The sequence below is a fragment of the Danio rerio genome, chromosome 5 (genome assembly GCF_052040795.2).
Source record: "Danio rerio strain M-AB ecotype USA chromosome 5, GRCz13ab, whole genome shotgun sequence".
Lineage (NCBI taxonomy): Eukaryota > Metazoa > Chordata > Actinopteri > Cypriniformes > Danionidae > Danio > Danio rerio.
In genome coordinates, this window is record NC_141025.1 from 33235493 (window position 1) to 33253102 (window position 17610).

The window sequence follows — 17610 nt, forward strand, 5'->3', positions numbered from 1 at the left end:
CGTTCACTGCAAAAAAAAAAGTCTTGTTTCTAGTGCAAATATGTAAAAATCCTAAATTAAAAGGCATTTTATTGGCAAGTAAAAATTTGTGTTTTCTTTGTAGAATAATAATCCGTCAAAATTAAGTGATTTCGTTCTCTTAAAACTAGCTGCCAATTTTTTTCTAAATGCTTCTTTGAAGATCATGACCGTAACACATTAACATTGTTATGACTGCAATAAATCCAATTATTTGTTGTAAAAACTTATTTTTTCTTTTTAGTCAGGGAAAAATCTCATACCCATTTTTTGTAAAATAGTCCTAAAACATCTTCATCTGAAAAGCTACAGTATATGACCCTTCCCTTTACCTTTTAAGCCTCCAGGCAAAAGAGAATTGGGACACCCCTACCCCTCACATGAATGCACAAATAGAGGGGTAGGCATATAAGGGCAAAGGCTAAGAAGTAAAATTGTGATTTGGCATTAACTGAGTATGTTTTAAGTTGCTCCAATTTAGCACATAAAACTACACCTAAAACAGAAAGTTATGAGTTACCATCATTTGTTTACAATTATTTATATTATTATTATAACTTTTTTTTTAAAGAAGTATATTAATAGTACACTTAATTAAAACTTATTTTTGTGAGGGAAGTACATTTTAGAGAAGTACATAAAAAGCAGACTGAGTGCCTTCTTATTGTAAGTTTAAAGTATGTAAATAAATAGTATACTTGAAAAAACTTATTTTAGTAAGGGTACTACAGTCTCAGCATTATGATTACAGCCAGTTCCTTTTAATTTGGCAATCATATCATATAAATCATCTGCTTGCATGGTACATAAATAGAAAGGCTACAAAGTTAATATACAATATATGGTGTTGAGCTTGTTACAAATTTAACCCAAGACATATATGGTACATTTAAATCAAATGTAAATAGAGGAATTATGTATGTTTATATCTTGCATTTCTTGGTGCAGCAATTCAACTTAATATGATGAATGATAACCATTTTAAAACTTAGATATATCTATTTATATTTTTCTATATAAACTGCATGGATAAATGCCAATTTTTATTAATAATAGACAAACTACTACTAATAACATAAAAATGTATAGTAATATTTTTATTCATGTTTTTGTAGTTAAGAATTAATTTAACAGCAGCTTCTTTCTTGTTTTTATTTATTTATTAAGTATTTCTAATAGACTGTTGAATGCCTTCCTCACTGTAGATGGACAGCTTTTTTTTATAGTGTAATAAAACTATGATGCCAGTCCATATTTAGTGTCTGCTTGCTGTGCAAGTTCATCTTAATATAAATGTAGGGGAGAGCATGATCAACCCTATCAGACACTAGAGGAGATCCAGCTGGTGGTAAGTTGCTTTGCAGTTATGTTCAAACCTGAAGTGAAGCAGAACACAGGTTTCCATTTTCTTGTAATATAAAAAACATCAGTTATCACACAACTTATGTGATTGTTTTACAGGGTGGAATAAATTTCATCTGGTCTCAAGACAAGAGAAGGTAGGTGAATTTCTCTTGCATTGCTCAAATTGTCTTGTTTTGTATTTGTAAGACAGGTGGATTTTTGTTTGGATGTGTGTTAAAACTCAATTAACTCAATTTAACATGATTTAGAAAAGTAGTTGTGTATGTTAACAGATTTATCATGTAATGTTTTAAGAAGCACCAGATTTTGCTTTTGTTTTTTAGAATCATGTCCTATCAATATTGTTGTTGTTAATGCTATAATGTGAAAAAGCAGTTTTGCTTGATATTTGCAAACTATAGGCAGGAGTACTGTAGAGGTCTGTCTTGTGTTTTGTGGCTAAATAATTTTGGTGATTAAATTCACTGCATTTTCTCTATCTGATTTCCACCAAGCCGCCACCATGAGTACGGACGCGGAGATGGCCGTTTACGGCAAGGCTGCCATTTACCTCCGCAAGCCTGAGAAGGAGAGAATTGAGGCTCAGAACAAACCGTTTGATGCCAAATCTGCTTGTTATGTGGTTGATGACAAAGAGCTGTACGTCAAGGGAACAATCAAGAGCAAAGACGGTGGCAAAGTCACCGTTATTACGCTTGACACTAAGGAGGTGAATTTTTACCCTTTGCATAAATGAATCAAAATTACAAAGCCTTTATAAAACTATTACTGACTGGATGACTTTTATAGGAGAGAGTTGTTAAGGAGGATGACGTCCACCCAATGAATCCTCCCAAGTATGACAAGATTGAGGACATGGCCATGATGACCCATCTCAATGAACCCTCTGTGCTGTATAACCTCAAAGAGCGTTATGCAGCATGGATGATCTATGTAAGTTCTGAAACAACCTACAACAGCACTTCAAGACATTTAGTCTGTGTGCTTGTGTTACAACCTCTGATTAAATAGGCAGTAGAGAGACTATATAACATAAAAGGATGAGCAAGTGTTTTAGACATTCCAAACAGGTTTATTCACTCACTCAACACATACAGTATGTACACTTGATCACCAAAAAAAACAAATTAACAAATAAAAGGCAACTAAAATAAAACTAAAGAGACAAAAATACAAGCAAATCAAAAAAATTAATAAATTCTTGGTTGGCTGGCCAATAAAAGCTGTTGCTCCTTCTCTTCCTTGTTGGCATCTTTTAGCTTCTACCAATCAGCCACTTTACAACAAACAGATGCATTCACCTAGTAAAGGCAAGACCACACACACGCTCATGGGGGCTGTTTACACTTGGTCACTTTGCGTGCTTTTTCTGATCAAATAGCTATCGGATCATGATATGGGCAGGTGTAAATGCCCTCCAAAATGCAATTGAGATGGATATAAGTCTGATGTTGTGAGGTGACAGTGTTAACCACTGAGCCACCATGCCGTACAGCCTATAAAATAATTTAAACTCTAAGTAGGATATACAGCTTATTTAACCCCGCCGGTCTTACGCCATCCAACCTGCTCCGAGCTGGTATCGAACCGGCGACCTTTCGCATGGGAGTGGTAGCTCTAACAAGGAGGCTAAAGACCATGGCCTCTAGCATCTGTTGCTAGAGCACCTTTAGATGTCAGAGGAATGAGGTTTACCTGCACAGCACTTACTAGCTGGCCTCCATTACGCTCACCCACCTAAACCTTGCTCCCATCCGGATCACAGCACCAATGTAACCCCACCAGTCCTACGCCACCCAACTCGCTCCGAGCTGGTTTCGAACCGACGACCCTCCTGTCTGGTGTTCTACCAAGGAGACTAAAGACCATGGCATCTGTCGCTAGAGCACCTTTAGATGTCAGAGGAATGAGGTTTACCTGCACAGCACTTACTAGCTGGCCTCCATTACGCTCACCCACCTAAACCTTGCTCCCATCCGGATCACAGCACCAATGTAACCCCACCAGTCCTACGCCACCCAACTCGCTCCGAGCTGGTTTCGAACCGACGACCCTCCTGTCTGGTGTTCTACCAAGGAGACTAAAGACCATGGCATCTGTCGCTAGAGCACCTTTAGAGGTCAGAGAAGTGAGGTTTACCTGCACAGCACTTACTAGCTGGCCTCCGATACACTTAAGCTTCTGTAATATTAATAAAATACAATGTGGTGTATCTGATGATTTAGTTAACATAACCTAGATAAATCTGTATATACTGTTAGATAACATTTAGTGTTGAAGATTGAAATCATATCCGTTGACTGGAGACACATTTATGCGGTCAAATGTAAATGGATCCTTTTTCGGAAATCAGATAGTTATCCATCCAGAGAAAATGCATGAAGTGACCCAGTGTAAACAGGCCCATAGAGATAGCACAGTAATAAGAAACAAGAATGGGAGAAAAAAAAACAGGAAAGGGCCATCAAAAGCAAACAACACCCAATTTTCGTTGTTAACCGCAACAGCTTGCCTCTGACCACTTCTTTCCTCATTTCAGACCTACTCTGGGCTGTTCTGCGCAACTGTGAACCCCTACAAGTGGCTCCCAGTGTATGACGCAGAAGTGGTTGCTGCCTACAGAGGCAAGAAGCGTATGGAGGCTCCACCCCACATCTTCTCTGTCTCTGACAATGCCTATCAGTTCATGCTGACTGGTGAGATCTCATTTACAAGATCTGAATTACACACAAGTTCACATTCATCATTTTAACAAAACAATTGCTAAAACATTATTACCTTTGCATTTACAGACAGAGAGAACCAGTCTGTCCTGATTACGTATGTATCTAATCTAATAGAGATGCTGAGCACAGGTTTAGTTTCAACTTGTGCAACTTCTACATTTCTTATCATTTTCTGTCTTCTTGTCTCTCATAAACCAGTGGAGAATCCGGTGCTGGAAAGACTGTGAACACCAAACGTGTCATTCAGTACTTTGCCACCGTTGCAGTTCAGGGCGGTGACAAGAAGAAAGAGCAAGCTCCAGGCAAAATGCAGGTATGCAATAAAAAAAACTTATCTAATGCATTACACTTATCTACATACTGTATACTCTACTGATTTTGTGATATCCCTACAAAAAGTGTTGTAATACAAAACTGATAAAATCCCTTCAAACAGGGCTCTCTTGAGGATCAGATCATTGCTGCCAACCCTCTGCTTGAGGCTTATGGTAATGCCAAGACTGTGAGAAATGACAACTCCTCTCGTTTTGTAAGTTCAGGTTTTACATGCATGAAGTACAATAGGACAATTATTGTCATTTTTGCTAGTATTTAACTTGGTGTTGTTTTTAAAATAGGGTAAATTCATCAGAATTCATTTCGGCACAACTGGAAAACTGGCCAGTGCTGACATTGAGACATGTAGGTGGACGTGATTTAACTTTGTCTTTGTCTGTCACTCTTCAGATGATTGTGACTCAAGTTGATTCTCTCAACAGATCTGCTGGAGAAATCTAGAGTGACATTCCAGCTTCCAGATGAGAGAGGCTACCACATCTTCTACCAGATGATGACCAACCACAAGCCTGAGCTGATTGGTAGATGCACATATTTTATTCAGTGCATGTAATTGTAAATGTAATATTGTAAAACTGCATAATAAATGTTCTGCTCTTATTTTACAGAAATGACGCTCATCACCACCAACCCCTATGACTTCCCCATGTGCAGTCAGGGTCAGATCACAGTGGCAAGCATTGATGATAAAGAGGAGCTGATGGCTACTGATGTGAGTCAATGTTTGATTATTGATATATTCTATGTAGATATGACAAATCGTAGGTCTCATTCTTCTCTGTAATCTCCAGAGTGCTATTGACATTCTGGGCTTCACTGGTGAAGAGAAAATGGGCATCTACAAGTTCACTGGAGCTGTGCTTCATCATGGTAACATGAAGTTCAAGCAGAAGCAGCGTGAGGAGCAGGCAGAGCCTGATGGCACAGAGGGTGAGACTCAGTTGCACTAATGTGTGTCATCACATGCAGATCATTGTTTCTGTTTATAAGCAAAAATAGTTGAATTTTCAAGGCAAGAAAATGATTAAGAGTTTTGTAATGTTTCAATTGCAGAGGCTGACAAAATCTCTTACCTATTGGGTTTGAACTCTGCTGAATTGCTGAAGGCTTTGTGCTACCCCAGAGTCAAGGTCGGAAATGAGTTTGTGACCAAAGGCCAGACTGTGCCACAGGTAAGTAGTAACATTTTTAGCTGGTCCATGAGTTTAATTAGAATATCATTAGTAAATTTGACTAGTAATTGTAAAAAGCAAAAATGTTTAATAAAATTTTACCTCTTTTACTTACAGGTGTACAACTCTGTTAGCGCCTTGTCCAAATCTATCTATGAGAAGATGTTCTTGTGGATGGTCATTCGTATCAACCAGATGTTGGACACAAAACAACAAAGAAATTTCTTCATTGGTGTGCTGGATATTGCTGGCTTTGAGATCTTTGATGTAAGAAGGATTCTTTCATTTCTTTTTACTTCAAACTGAGTCATATTCAGTAGTCAGTAAATAATCCTGTTTCTTCTCTAGTTCAACAGCATGGAGCAGCTGTGCATCAACTTCACTAATGAGAAACTGCAACAGTTTTTCAACCACCACATGTTTGTGCTGGAACAAGAGGAGTACAAGAAGGAGGGCATTGTTTGGGAGTTCATTGACTTCGGCATGGACTTGGCCGCTTGCATTGAGCTCATTGAGAAGGTTTTTACTGCTTTATGCATTTGTTTCCATTGTCTATTCTCAGATTCATTTAATTCTTATTAACAAACAATCTTCTTTTATAAACAGCCTATGGGAATCTTCTCCATCCTTGAAGAGGAGTGCATGTTCCCCAAGGCTACAGATGTTTCCTTCAAGAACAAGCTGTATGATCAGCATCTTGGCAAGTGCAATGCTTTCCAGAAACCAAGGCCTCAAAAAGGCAAGGCTGAGGCTCACTTCTCCCTGGTCCACTATGCTGGAACTGTGGACTACAACGTTAATGGCTGGCTGGACAAGAACAAGGATCCACTGAACGAGTCTGTTGTGCAGCTGTACCAGAAGTCTTCTGTCAAACTGCTGGCTACTCTCTACCCACCTGTTGTTGAGGGTAAAAAAAGTTTTGATATGATAATTTACATAAACTTAACCAAACTTAGATTTCCCCTTGTTATTACATTATGTAATCCTATGTATTTTTATATGAATAGAGACTGGCGGCGGAAAGAAGGGAGGCAAGAAGAAGGGTGGTTCCATGCAGACTGTGTCTTCTCAGTTCAGGGTATATTAATTCTATATCAATAAAGAAACAACTTAAAGTAGGCACTGTATATGACCTTGTTTTATTTTAGGTAAGGGAAATGATAAATAAAAAATTAAAAATGTGAATACAAATCAGAAACTTTTCATGACTAAACAGGAGAACTTGGGCAAGCTTATGACCAACTTGAGGAGCACTCACCCTCACTTTGTGCGTTGTCTGATTCCCAACGAGTCCAAGACTCCAGGTAATAAAATAAATGGCCTACAGGGGTACTGACATAAACACAATGTTTAATGTTTTTTTCCAAAATAATGTTAATAATTACCAAGCTCATGCTGTATAATTTTACAATTAGGTCTTATGGAGAACTTCCTGGTTATCCACCAGCTGAGGTGTAACGGTGTACTGGAGGGTATCAGAATCTGCAGAAAGGGTTTCCCCAGCAGAATCCTCTATGGTGACTTCAAGCAGAGGTAAATGGGACTTTATATAAACATGTAATTTATTTACTGTAAGAGTAATTTAATTAAAATTTATAAAGTATTTAATACATTTTCAACAGATACAAGGTGTTGAATGCCAGTGTTATCCCAGAGGGACAGTTCATTGACAACAAGAAGGCCAGTGAGAAACTCCTGGGATCTATTGATGTTAATCATGATGAGTACAGATTTGGACACACAAAGGTTCATTTTTGAATTTACAGTTTTATGATATTCAGTGATCAGTGTAACTTAGATTAAACATCAATTTATTTTCCTTTTCTCTATTTAAATGAATTCAGGTGTTCTTCAAAGCTGGTCTGCTGGGTACTCTTGAGGAGATGCGTGATGAGAAACTGGCAACTCTAGTCACAATGACCCAGGCTCTCTGCCGTGCTTATCTGATGAGGAGAGAGTTTGTGAAGATGATGGAGAGGAGGTGAGGGAAAAGCATGAGTTATAATTGTGTGAATGGTAAAAAGTAATGATTATGGCATTTAATGATGAACTATTCACAGGGAGTCCATTTACACCATCCAGTACAACATCCGCTCATTCATGAATGTCAAACACTGGCCATGGATGAAGGTTTACTACAAGATTAAGCCTCTGCTGAAGAGTGCTGAGACCGAGAAAGAGTTGGCAACCATGAAAGAGGACTTTGTCAAATGCAAAGAAGATCTTGTCAAGGCTGAAGCCAAAAAGAAGGAGCTGGAAGAGAAGATGGTGGCACTGCTGCAAGAGAAAAATGATCTGCAGCTGGCAGTGGCTTCTGTGAGTATTCTTAATTTAATAAAATCTCATCTCCATTAAAATTGGTTTGTTATGATTGAATGATGTGTTTTCCTAATAGGAAGCAGAAAATCTCTCAGATGCTGAGGAGAGGTGTGAGGGTCTGATCAAGAGCAAAATCCAGCTTGAGGCTAAACTCAAAGAGACAACCGAGAGACTGGAGGATGAGGAAGAAATCAATGCTGAACTGACAGCCAAGAAGAGGAAACTGGAGGACGAGTGCTCTGAGCTGAAGAAAGACATTGATGACCTGGAGCTCACCTTGGCTAAAGTGGAAAAGGAGAAACATGCCACTGAGAATAAGGTTAGAGGCTATTTTTTTTTTTACTTCTTTTTTAGAATTATTTGTAAACTGTTGATATATGTAATAAATAGTTGGTGTATATATATATATATATATATATATATATATATATATATATATATATATATATATATATATATATATATATATATATATATATACTTATTACAATATATATAGTAATAAAAAAACTAAGCATATTTGAAATCAAATCACACAGGTCAAGAACTTGACAGAGGAAATGGCATCTCAAGATGAGAGCATTGCCAAGCTTACCAAGGAGAAGAAAGCCCTCCAAGAGGCACATCAGCAGACTCTGGATGATCTTCAGGCTGAGGAGGACAAAGTCAACACCCTGACCAAATCCAAGACAAAGCTTGAGCAGCAAGTTGATGATGTGAGCTCTTCATTAAACATGGCAGTAAATTATTTACCTTTTTTACTTCAAACATATTTTAAATATCATTGTCCCACAGCTTGAGGGTTCCCTTGAACAAGAAAAGAAGCTCCGTATGGACCTGGAGAGAGCTAAGAGAAAGCTTGAAGGAGACCTGAAATTGGCCCAAGAGTCTATTATGGACCTGGAGAATGACAAGCAGCAGTCTGAAGAGAAAATTAAAAAGTAAATAAAACAAGAAATATTTTAACAAAAAAATTCATGAATTTGCTGTGTACAAACCATTGATACTTGATCACCCACAGGAAAGACTTTGAAACTGCTCAGCTGCTCAGCAAGATTGAAGATGAACAATCTTTGGGTGCTCAGCTCCAGAAGAAGATTAAAGAGCTGCAGGTTTTTCATTTAAACTTATTAAACAAGGCTAAAGGCAAAGATGTAACAAAGACTAACATAGCTTAATTAATTATCTGAATCCATAGGCTCGCATTGAGGAACTGGAGGAAGAGATTGAGGCTGAGCGTGCTGCTCGTGCCAAGGTTGAGAAGCAGAGAGCCGATCTCTCCAGGGAACTTGAGGAGATCAGTGAGAGGCTTGAGGAGGCTGGAGGAGCCACTGCTGCTCAGATCGAGATGAATAAGAAGCGTGAAGCTGAATTCCAGAAGCTGCGTCGTGATCTTGAAGAGTCCACCCTTCAGCATGAAGCTACTGCTGCTGCCCTGCGCAAGAAGCAGGCAGACAGTGTGGCCGAGCTGGGAGAGCAAATTGACAACCTCCAGCGTGTCAAGCAGAAGCTAGAGAAAGAGAAGAGTGAATACAAAATGGAGATTGATGATCTCTCCAGCAACATGGAGGCTGTTGCCAAAGCAAAGGTTTGAGAATTGTTTCTAATAGATTTTCAAGTAAATTTATGTAGTTTAGTGAAGATTCCTAACAATCAAATGACTTTGTTTTTTGGTAGGCCAATCTTGAGAAGATGTGCCGCACAGTTGAGGACCAACTTAGTGAAATTAAGTCCAAGAATGATGAAAATCTTCGTCAGATAAATGATCTCAGTGCTCAAAGAGCAAGACTTCAAACTGAAAATGGTAAATAATTAAATTATTTATGAACTATTTCTTTGCATCAAAATTCCATCTTCACATACTGGCCTTGACTGAGACATGGATTCAATCTGGCTGCTCTGTCTAAAAACTTTAGCATTTATCAACACTCCTGGCATGATTGGGAGAAGAGAAGGGACTGGCTTTCTCATTTCTAACAATAAGAAATACTCCAATTATGCTGACATTACTGATAGAAACAAAAATCTGATATAAAAAAAAAATTATCTCAAAAGGTGAGTTTGGTCGTCAGCTGGAGGAAAAGGAGGCTCTGGTTTCTCAGCTCACAAGAGGAAAACAGGCTTTCACCCAGCAAATTGAGGAGCTTAAGAGGCAGATTGAAGAGGAGGTTAAGGTAATACAATAATAATGATAAAAAAATAAATAAATAAATATAAATAAATAAATATATACAGTTGAAGTCAGAATTATCAACCCCCAGAAGTTAATAATCTGGACTTTCTCTAGAAGAAAACACATTATTAGACATCCTGTGAAAATTTCCTTGCTCTGTTAAATATAATATGGGAAATATTAAAAAAAGCAACAAAAATTCAAAGGGGGGCTAATAATTCTGACTTCAACTGTATATATATCCCACATAATTTCCACTTACTATGGAGCAAAGCTAATAGTATGTGACTTTGTCTTCTAGGCTAAGAACGCACTGGCCCATGCTGTACAATCAGCCCGTCATGACTGCGACCTGCTCCGTGAGCAGTTTGAGGAAGAGCAGGAGGCAAAGGCTGAGCTCCAGCGAGGAATGTCAAAGGCCAACAGTGAGGTTGCTCAGTGGAGAACCAAATATGAAACTGATGCCATCCAGCGCACAGAAGAACTTGAAGAATCCAAGTATGAACTTTAGAAGAACTGTGTGATTTTATTCGGGTGACTGCATGCATTTTTTATTGATAACTATAAAATATTTAATAGGAAGAAGCTGGCTCAGCGTCTGCAAGAGGCAGAGGAACAAATTGAGGCAGTGAACTCCAAATGTGCATCTCTGGAGAAGACCAAACAGAGACTCCAGGGTGAAGTGGAGGACCTCATGATTGATGTGGAGAGAGCCAATGCTTTGGCTGCCAACCTTGACAAAAAGCAGAGGAACTTTGACAAGGTAAAATATGTAGTCATGTTGTGATGTGATGTTCTTTTTCAGAAAGTAGTATGAGCTTTATTCTAGAGAATACACGTTGAACAAACCTCATCGTGATATATTCCACCCAAAAGGTCCTGGCAGAATGGAAACAGAAATATGAAGAAGGTCAGGCAGAGCTGGAAGGTGCCCAGAAAGAAGCTCGTTCACTCAGCACTGAGCTGTTCAAGATGAAGAACTCCTATGAGGAGACTCTGGATCAGCTGGAGACCCTCAAGAGAGAGAACAAGAATCTGCAGCGTAAGAATCAAATATTAAGAATAAACATGTGTGATAAATGAATGTTCTTTATGATACAGAGGATGATTTTTCATTTTACAGAGGAGATTTCAGATCTGACAGAGCAGATAGGTGAGACTGGTAAGAGCATCCATGAGCTGGAAAAGGCCAAGAAGACAGTGGAGACTGAGAAGGCAGAGATTCAGACCGCCCTAGAAGAGGCTGAAGTGAGTATATGGAGATTTAGAATTGTTTCTAGGACTTTTTATGTTTGTTTTAATATGTCTTACTGCTTTTTTTCCCCTAAAAATGAAAATGTTGTTTTTATTTGACATAGGGCACCCTGGAGCATGAGGAGTCCAAGATTCTTCGTGTCCAGCTTGAGCTAAACCAGGTCAAGGGTGAGATTGACAGGAAGCTGGCAGAGAAGGATGAGGAGATAGAGCAGATCAAGAGGAACAGTCAGAGAGTTACTGAAGCCATGCAGAGCACTCTGGACTCTGAAGTCAGAAGCAGGAATGATGCTCTCAGAATCAAGAAGAAGATGGAGGGAGACCTTAATGAGATGGAGATTCAGCTGAGCCATGCCAATCGCCAGGCAGCTGAGGCCCAGAAACAGCTCAGAAATGTTCAGGCACAACTCAAAGTATGACTTCTCCTTAGCTTTAGGTGTATTAATATGTTTGTCAATTTTAAGCTATGTGCTTACACAAAGCACACAGAAAGCCTTTTGTAAAGATGTTGTTATGTTCAGGATGCCCAGCTGCACCTTGATGATGCCGTGAGAGGACAGGAAGACATGAAGGAGCAGGTGGCCATGGTGGAGCGCAGAAACACTCTGATGCAGTCTGAGATTGAAGAGCTGAGAGCTGCTCTGGAGCAGACAGAGAGAGGACGCAAAGTGGCTGAACAAGAGCTGGTGGACGCCAGTGAGCGTGTTGGACTGCTGCACTCTCAGGTAAAAGCTCATTATGTTTACATTGAAAGTAAGGTAATTTTGAGCTTCCTTATACACATTCATATTGTTGCTTCTATGTTGTAGAACACAAGTCTTTTAAACACCAAGAAGAAGCTTGAGAGTGACCTTGTTCAGATCCAGGGTGAAGTTGAAGACACTGTACAGGAAGCCAGAAATGCAGAGGAGAAGGCCAAGAAGGCCATCACTGATGTGAGCAACAGAAATTGTCAAATATAGCACCAAGGACTGGTACACTTATAAAATATGAATCTAATAAGTTTCTGTATACTTTCAAAAGGCTGCAATGATGGCAGAGGAGCTGAAGAAGGAGCAGGACACCAGTGCTCACCTTGAGAGGATGAAGAAGAATCTGGAAATCACAGTGAAGGACCTGCAGCACCGTCTGGATGAGGCTGAGAATCTGGCCATGAAGGGAGGAAAGAAACAACTCCAGAAACTGGAGTCTAGAGTAAGCAGGATTTTAATCTTGTGTCATTATCTATCATTATTATATAAATAGTATGTAATTTTGGAACATCCTAGAATATTTTGGAAAGTCAACACATATGTTGAGAAAAGTAAGTTTAATAATGTTACCTATTTAGGTTCGTGAGCTTGAGAGTGAAGTTGAGGCAGAGCAGAGACGTGGAGCTGATGCTGTTAAAGGCGTCCGCAAATATGAGAGGAGAGTCAAGGAGCTCACCTACCAGGTAAAGACATCTGAGTAAAAGTTGCTATCAAATTAACATAAAATTAAAGAATGTTAAAAGTTTAAATTACATTAATCTATGTTTGCTGTATGCAGACTGAAGAGGACAAGAAGAACATCAACAGACTGCAGGATCTGGTTGATAAGCTTCAGCTGAAGGTCAAGGCTTACAAGAGGCAGTCTGAAGAAGCTGTGAGTTCCTCTTTTGAGAACTTTACATAAACACCTGTGATGTTTTGTTCAAGATGTTCATACAATTGTATACGACTTTGCAGGAGGAACAAGCCAACTCTCACCTGTCCAAGTTGAGGAAGGTGCAGCATGAGCTGGAGGAGGCTGAGGAGCGCGCTGACATTTCTGAGTCCCAGGTCAACAAGCTCAGAGCCAAAAGCCGTGACGCTGGAAAGGTCAGTTGTCTTATTACAAGATTCTATACTTTTACTGAAAAGGAAAATATAGCATTCAGCTTGTGATTGAGTATATGTGCATTTTTATTGTACATATATTTACAAGTTTTATTGTTGTGCTTTTTTTTTTTGTTCTAGGCCAAAGAAGAGTGAAGGGTTTAAGAACTCTTAAACCCGAATAGAAGCTCCACTGAAGTCATATAATATGACTGTTCAGAAGAGATACTTTTAAATAAATATGTTTTTAGAGGAAAATGCATATGTCTTGGAGTGATCTTTAAACAACTTTGTTTAAAATAAATGCATGACAGCAACATCAACAGCTCCAGTGAAAATCTTAGAACTGGAAGGCTGTATAACCGTATGCCTGTTTATTAAAAATTAAACTTACTGCAATCATTTCTATGATTTAGCCGGTTTAGTATAAATACTGAATACACGCAGAATAACTGAAGTACGGTAGCACTGCAACACAAACTGTAAGTGAGGAGGGGGTAGACGGATTCACAAATAGTTTATTCAATATTAATTTAGTCAATAAATGTCTTTTATTTACAATACATAATAAATACAATAGCAACACTCACAAAGCAGTTACATTACATAGTCACTTATACTTTTAGTGATAATTCTGTTCTGTACACCCCAGTTGAGTAAACTACTGTACAGTACATGAACAAATATAAACAAAGTCAGAGGTTCAAAACCACTAATAATACTAATATTACTTTGGTCAAAAAATAGTGGATACCAAACACACTAGAAGCAACTTGGTAAGAAAGAAGCAGTTATTAACCCAGTGACAAGTATTGCCATTTTTAGAATGAAGTTGGTTCCCAACACATTTTTAACATCTGGATGTTCACACAAAAAATAAAACATATCCTGCACTCACTTAAAAGCAACAGCTTTGTACTCATGAAGCAAAACATTGTAAAGCTTCTAGTCAATTGATGGAGAATTCCCTAAGTCACAAATGGTTGTCTGTTTAATGCACCTGCCACTACTTTTTTTCAGTCTGGGAATGTACTGAATGCAAAAATCTAATTGTGACAGCTTTCCTAGCCACCGCTGTTCACATGCATCTAGCTTGAGTTTTGTGAGAATATACTTGAGTGGCGCACAATAAATATGTGTCCCCAAAGCCTATAACTAAACTTATGACAAATAGCCCACTTCATCACCAAAAACTCAAGTCTGTGTCCTGGGTACTAAAAATGCTGAAGCAAAAGCAATGGTTCTTGTTATAGCACTCCCCATTAGATCTCTGCAAAAAAAAAAAAAAAAAAAAACCACTAGTAGAGGTTGTAAATGTGTCACACGGCTTGAGAGGACTCCTAAAAACAACAATGGCGGCTGTGAGAGATTAAAAGTTTCATAAAAGGCAGTCTTGGCACACCATGGCACACCACATTGCTTTCTATTTGCTGCAGACAGACACTTATTTGAACAAAGTTTAGAACTTTATCAGGTATAGTACGGTGCAGATGTGCTTATCGTCTGGAGTGGACTCCAAGTCCTTAAAATCTCCAAGCAAGCGATAGTATAGGTGTAAATACATCTGCTAGTGAATATACCAGCTCTGTTTCTTGACCCTCAAGTTTATTCATGTTGCTAACTTAGTGTTGTTTTGCTGAATGTTTTTCACCTGACTGACTCTGAACTCTCTGGATACATAGCAAAGACTATAGATATACAAAGACTGGCATTATTATGTACAACAGTACAATGTACAACACTCAGTATGGCCGCCAAAGTGAAGGAAACCCTTCCTTTCAGTTGAAAAAGCCAATTCATTCATTCATTCATTCATTTTCTTATCAGCTTAGTCCCTTTATTAATCTGGGGTTGCCACAGCGGAATGAACCGCCAACTTATCCAGTAAGTTTTTATGCAGCGGATGCCCTTCCAGCTGTAACCCATCTCTGGGAAACATTCACACACACACTCATACACTACGACCAATTTATCCTACCCAATTTACCTGTACCGCATGTCTTTGGACTGTGGGGGAAACCTGGAGCACCCGGAGGATACCCACGCAAACACAGGGAGAACATGCAAAATCCACACAAAAACGCCAACTGAGCCGAGGCTCGAATCAGCGACCTTTTTGATGTGAGGCGACAGCACTACCTACAGCGACTACCTACACCCAGTTCTTTGATAGAAAGCCCTGTTGTTTGGCTCAGGTGTCGTCTCTGTTCTTAAAGTGTTTCTAACTGCTTCCTCCGGGTACCATTGAAACAGTTGTAAAGGAGACTGGTGTTGTATCAACATTTGTGCATAACATTGTGGGTGATTCTGTATTTGTGTGTGAGTAAACAGTGAGTAAATTTTCACTTTTAGGTGAACCATCCCTTTCAAATTTGTTGGGGTTATTTCTTATCAAATTGTATGGCATGCTGCGCATGTAATTGTACTCACAGACCATTCAAATCTGGCCTCCTTTTTTCCAGTAATTATATTATTGTATTCTTAAATATATTTATTTAGGAACTTTAATGCACTCCTGTATCCAACCAACTGATTAACTTTAGGCTATAAAAGATTTGTCTAAAATATTTTCATAAATAGCCTAGCAGACTACATTTTAAATATCTGAAAGTCATTATTTTTCCTCTTGTAAACGTCATAAAAATAATATTTAATGTAGCTTAATGCAATAAAACTGTGTAAACACATTATTAATACAGTATACAACCAAGCAAATGTTGCGTAAACATGAATGACTTGTGTTAAAATAATTGTTGAGAAATTTCACCCAAAGGAAAAATTATGTAAGGAAAATGCAACCAGGCATTTCTAGCTCTGCCAACACCCCACCTCTTTGCCTGTTTTTGGTTACCCAGGATTGATGAAGGATCGATTGAAAAGGATGTTCCCCATATTAAGCAGGCAACAAATTTTAGGAAATATGGGAACGAAAAGGATCTCTCTGCTGCCGAGTAGCATCAAATAGTGCAATACCTTGCACAAAGTATAAAATCATTAGATATTCCATGAAAACGTGCTGGTTACATAAGTAACCCACATTCCACAAATAAGGAATGTAGACGAGCATCTGGAACAGACTATAGGAGATTGCTAGACGACCAATTACTCTGAAGAGTAAAAAAACGGGCCAATGAACGCCAAATGAATTATCGTAGCTCAGCTCCACAGCTGTCAGTGATTAGTCATTAGCAGAATATATCAGCTGAGAAGCGAGCATTAGAATTTTTGCCTGCTGAAGAGGCGATCACTCAGCTAACAGCTGGAGACTCAGATGCTGTGGCAGTGAAGACGCACATCTCCATTCCCTATTCGGGGACTACATATGATAAGCTGGTTAATGGGTAGGGAAGACACGGGTCTGCTTGGTCAGGAAGAACACACTTTGGCCGAAAAAGCCTATAGGGTTGCCATGGGGGATTACGTAAAGCTACCACTGAACCTCAGCATGTGGGTAGACTAAGTTGGCATACCAGACATCACACTGAGCCAGCACCTGGCTTCTCCGTTGAGTCTGGTGCTGGAGGCTTCGGAGGGATTCTCTATGGTTCGCCAGATGGGAACTTAATAGCAGAATAGAAAAAGTGCACGTGTCTCCGAGTTAGGGAGCATGGTACAGCAAGCGTTTTTGACACTGAGCTTAATTTCCTTTTGATTGACTGGGATTACCCTGTAATCTGGAGGAAATTGATTCCAGTCAAAAATGATTAAATCTCACGAATTTGTTAGTTCTTGCCCAACCTGCAGCAATACATACATCTGTGAGATAGGTGCCGGGTGCTAATGCCCAAGACAAGAAACACTTCTAGTAGAGTATACTCTCACATTCAGGGGACACGGCTCACCCAGGCATTGGTAAGCAAGGGCAATTGCATAAACTATTCAGTGGGCCAACCTGTTTTGATACGGCACTTCTCTTCTGCGGAACACCATAACGGATAAAGAGCTGTTCACAAGATCTTAAGTTTTGTGTTTGTTCCACGTAAAGGCGCAAAGCATGAACGGGACAAAGCAGTGATTGGGCTGGGTCTGCCTCCTCCATGGGCAGCACTTGCAGGTTCACCACCTGATCTCTAAATGGGATGGTAGGAACCTTGGGCACATAGCCAGGCTGGGCTCTCCGGATGATGTAAGCCGGCCTGAATTCCAGGCATAAGTAGCTGATGCCTCCAAATCCCAGACTCTCTTGAATAATGCCAATGTGATCAGGAGAGCTGTCTTCATGAATGAATCGAGTATGCGTATGCCTGCAAGTCATAAAGGCGCTAGGGCACCGTCTGCGAAATTCGTGAAAACCAACAGAGACAGAGAGAGGCCGAAGAGGAGTACTTTGTACTACACGTAAATATGTGTCTTTCAGGTCTAGAGCTGCAAACAAATCCTGAGGATGGACGCACTGGAGTATGCGTTTT

The 17610-nt window shown here is 39.3% G+C and overlaps 1 protein-coding gene across 2 annotated transcripts; it reads left to right on the forward strand.

Moving 5' to 3' along the window:
- Positions 1-1337: 1337 nt before the first annotated feature.
- Positions 1338-13461, forward strand: myhc4 (myosin heavy chain 4). Of its 2 annotated transcripts, XM_087251353.1 has the most exons (41): positions 1338-1366; positions 1480-1517; positions 1878-2092; positions 2173-2316; positions 3923-4079; positions 4176-4203; positions 4308-4422; positions 4546-4638; positions 4727-4790; positions 4868-4966; positions 5054-5157; positions 5237-5375; positions 5499-5617; positions 5735-5884; positions 5966-6136; positions 6224-6524; positions 6625-6695; positions 6834-6921; positions 7033-7150; positions 7240-7363; positions 7462-7598; positions 7678-7933; positions 8013-8255; positions 8476-8652; positions 8732-8877; positions 8958-9048; positions 9135-9524; positions 9614-9740; positions 9992-10110; positions 10411-10607; positions 10689-10872; positions 10986-11151; positions 11233-11357; positions 11468-11776; positions 11885-12088; positions 12173-12298; positions 12387-12557; positions 12694-12798; positions 12894-12989; positions 13073-13204; positions 13343-13461. In XM_087251353.1, exons 3-41 carry the CDS (start codon positions 1886-1888, stop codon positions 13355-13357), a joined length of 5808 nt encoding a protein of 1935 aa, XP_087107479.1. In that variant the 5' UTR covers positions 1338-1366; positions 1480-1517; positions 1878-1885; the 3' UTR covers positions 13358-13461.
- Positions 13462-17610: the final 4149 nt, after the last annotated feature.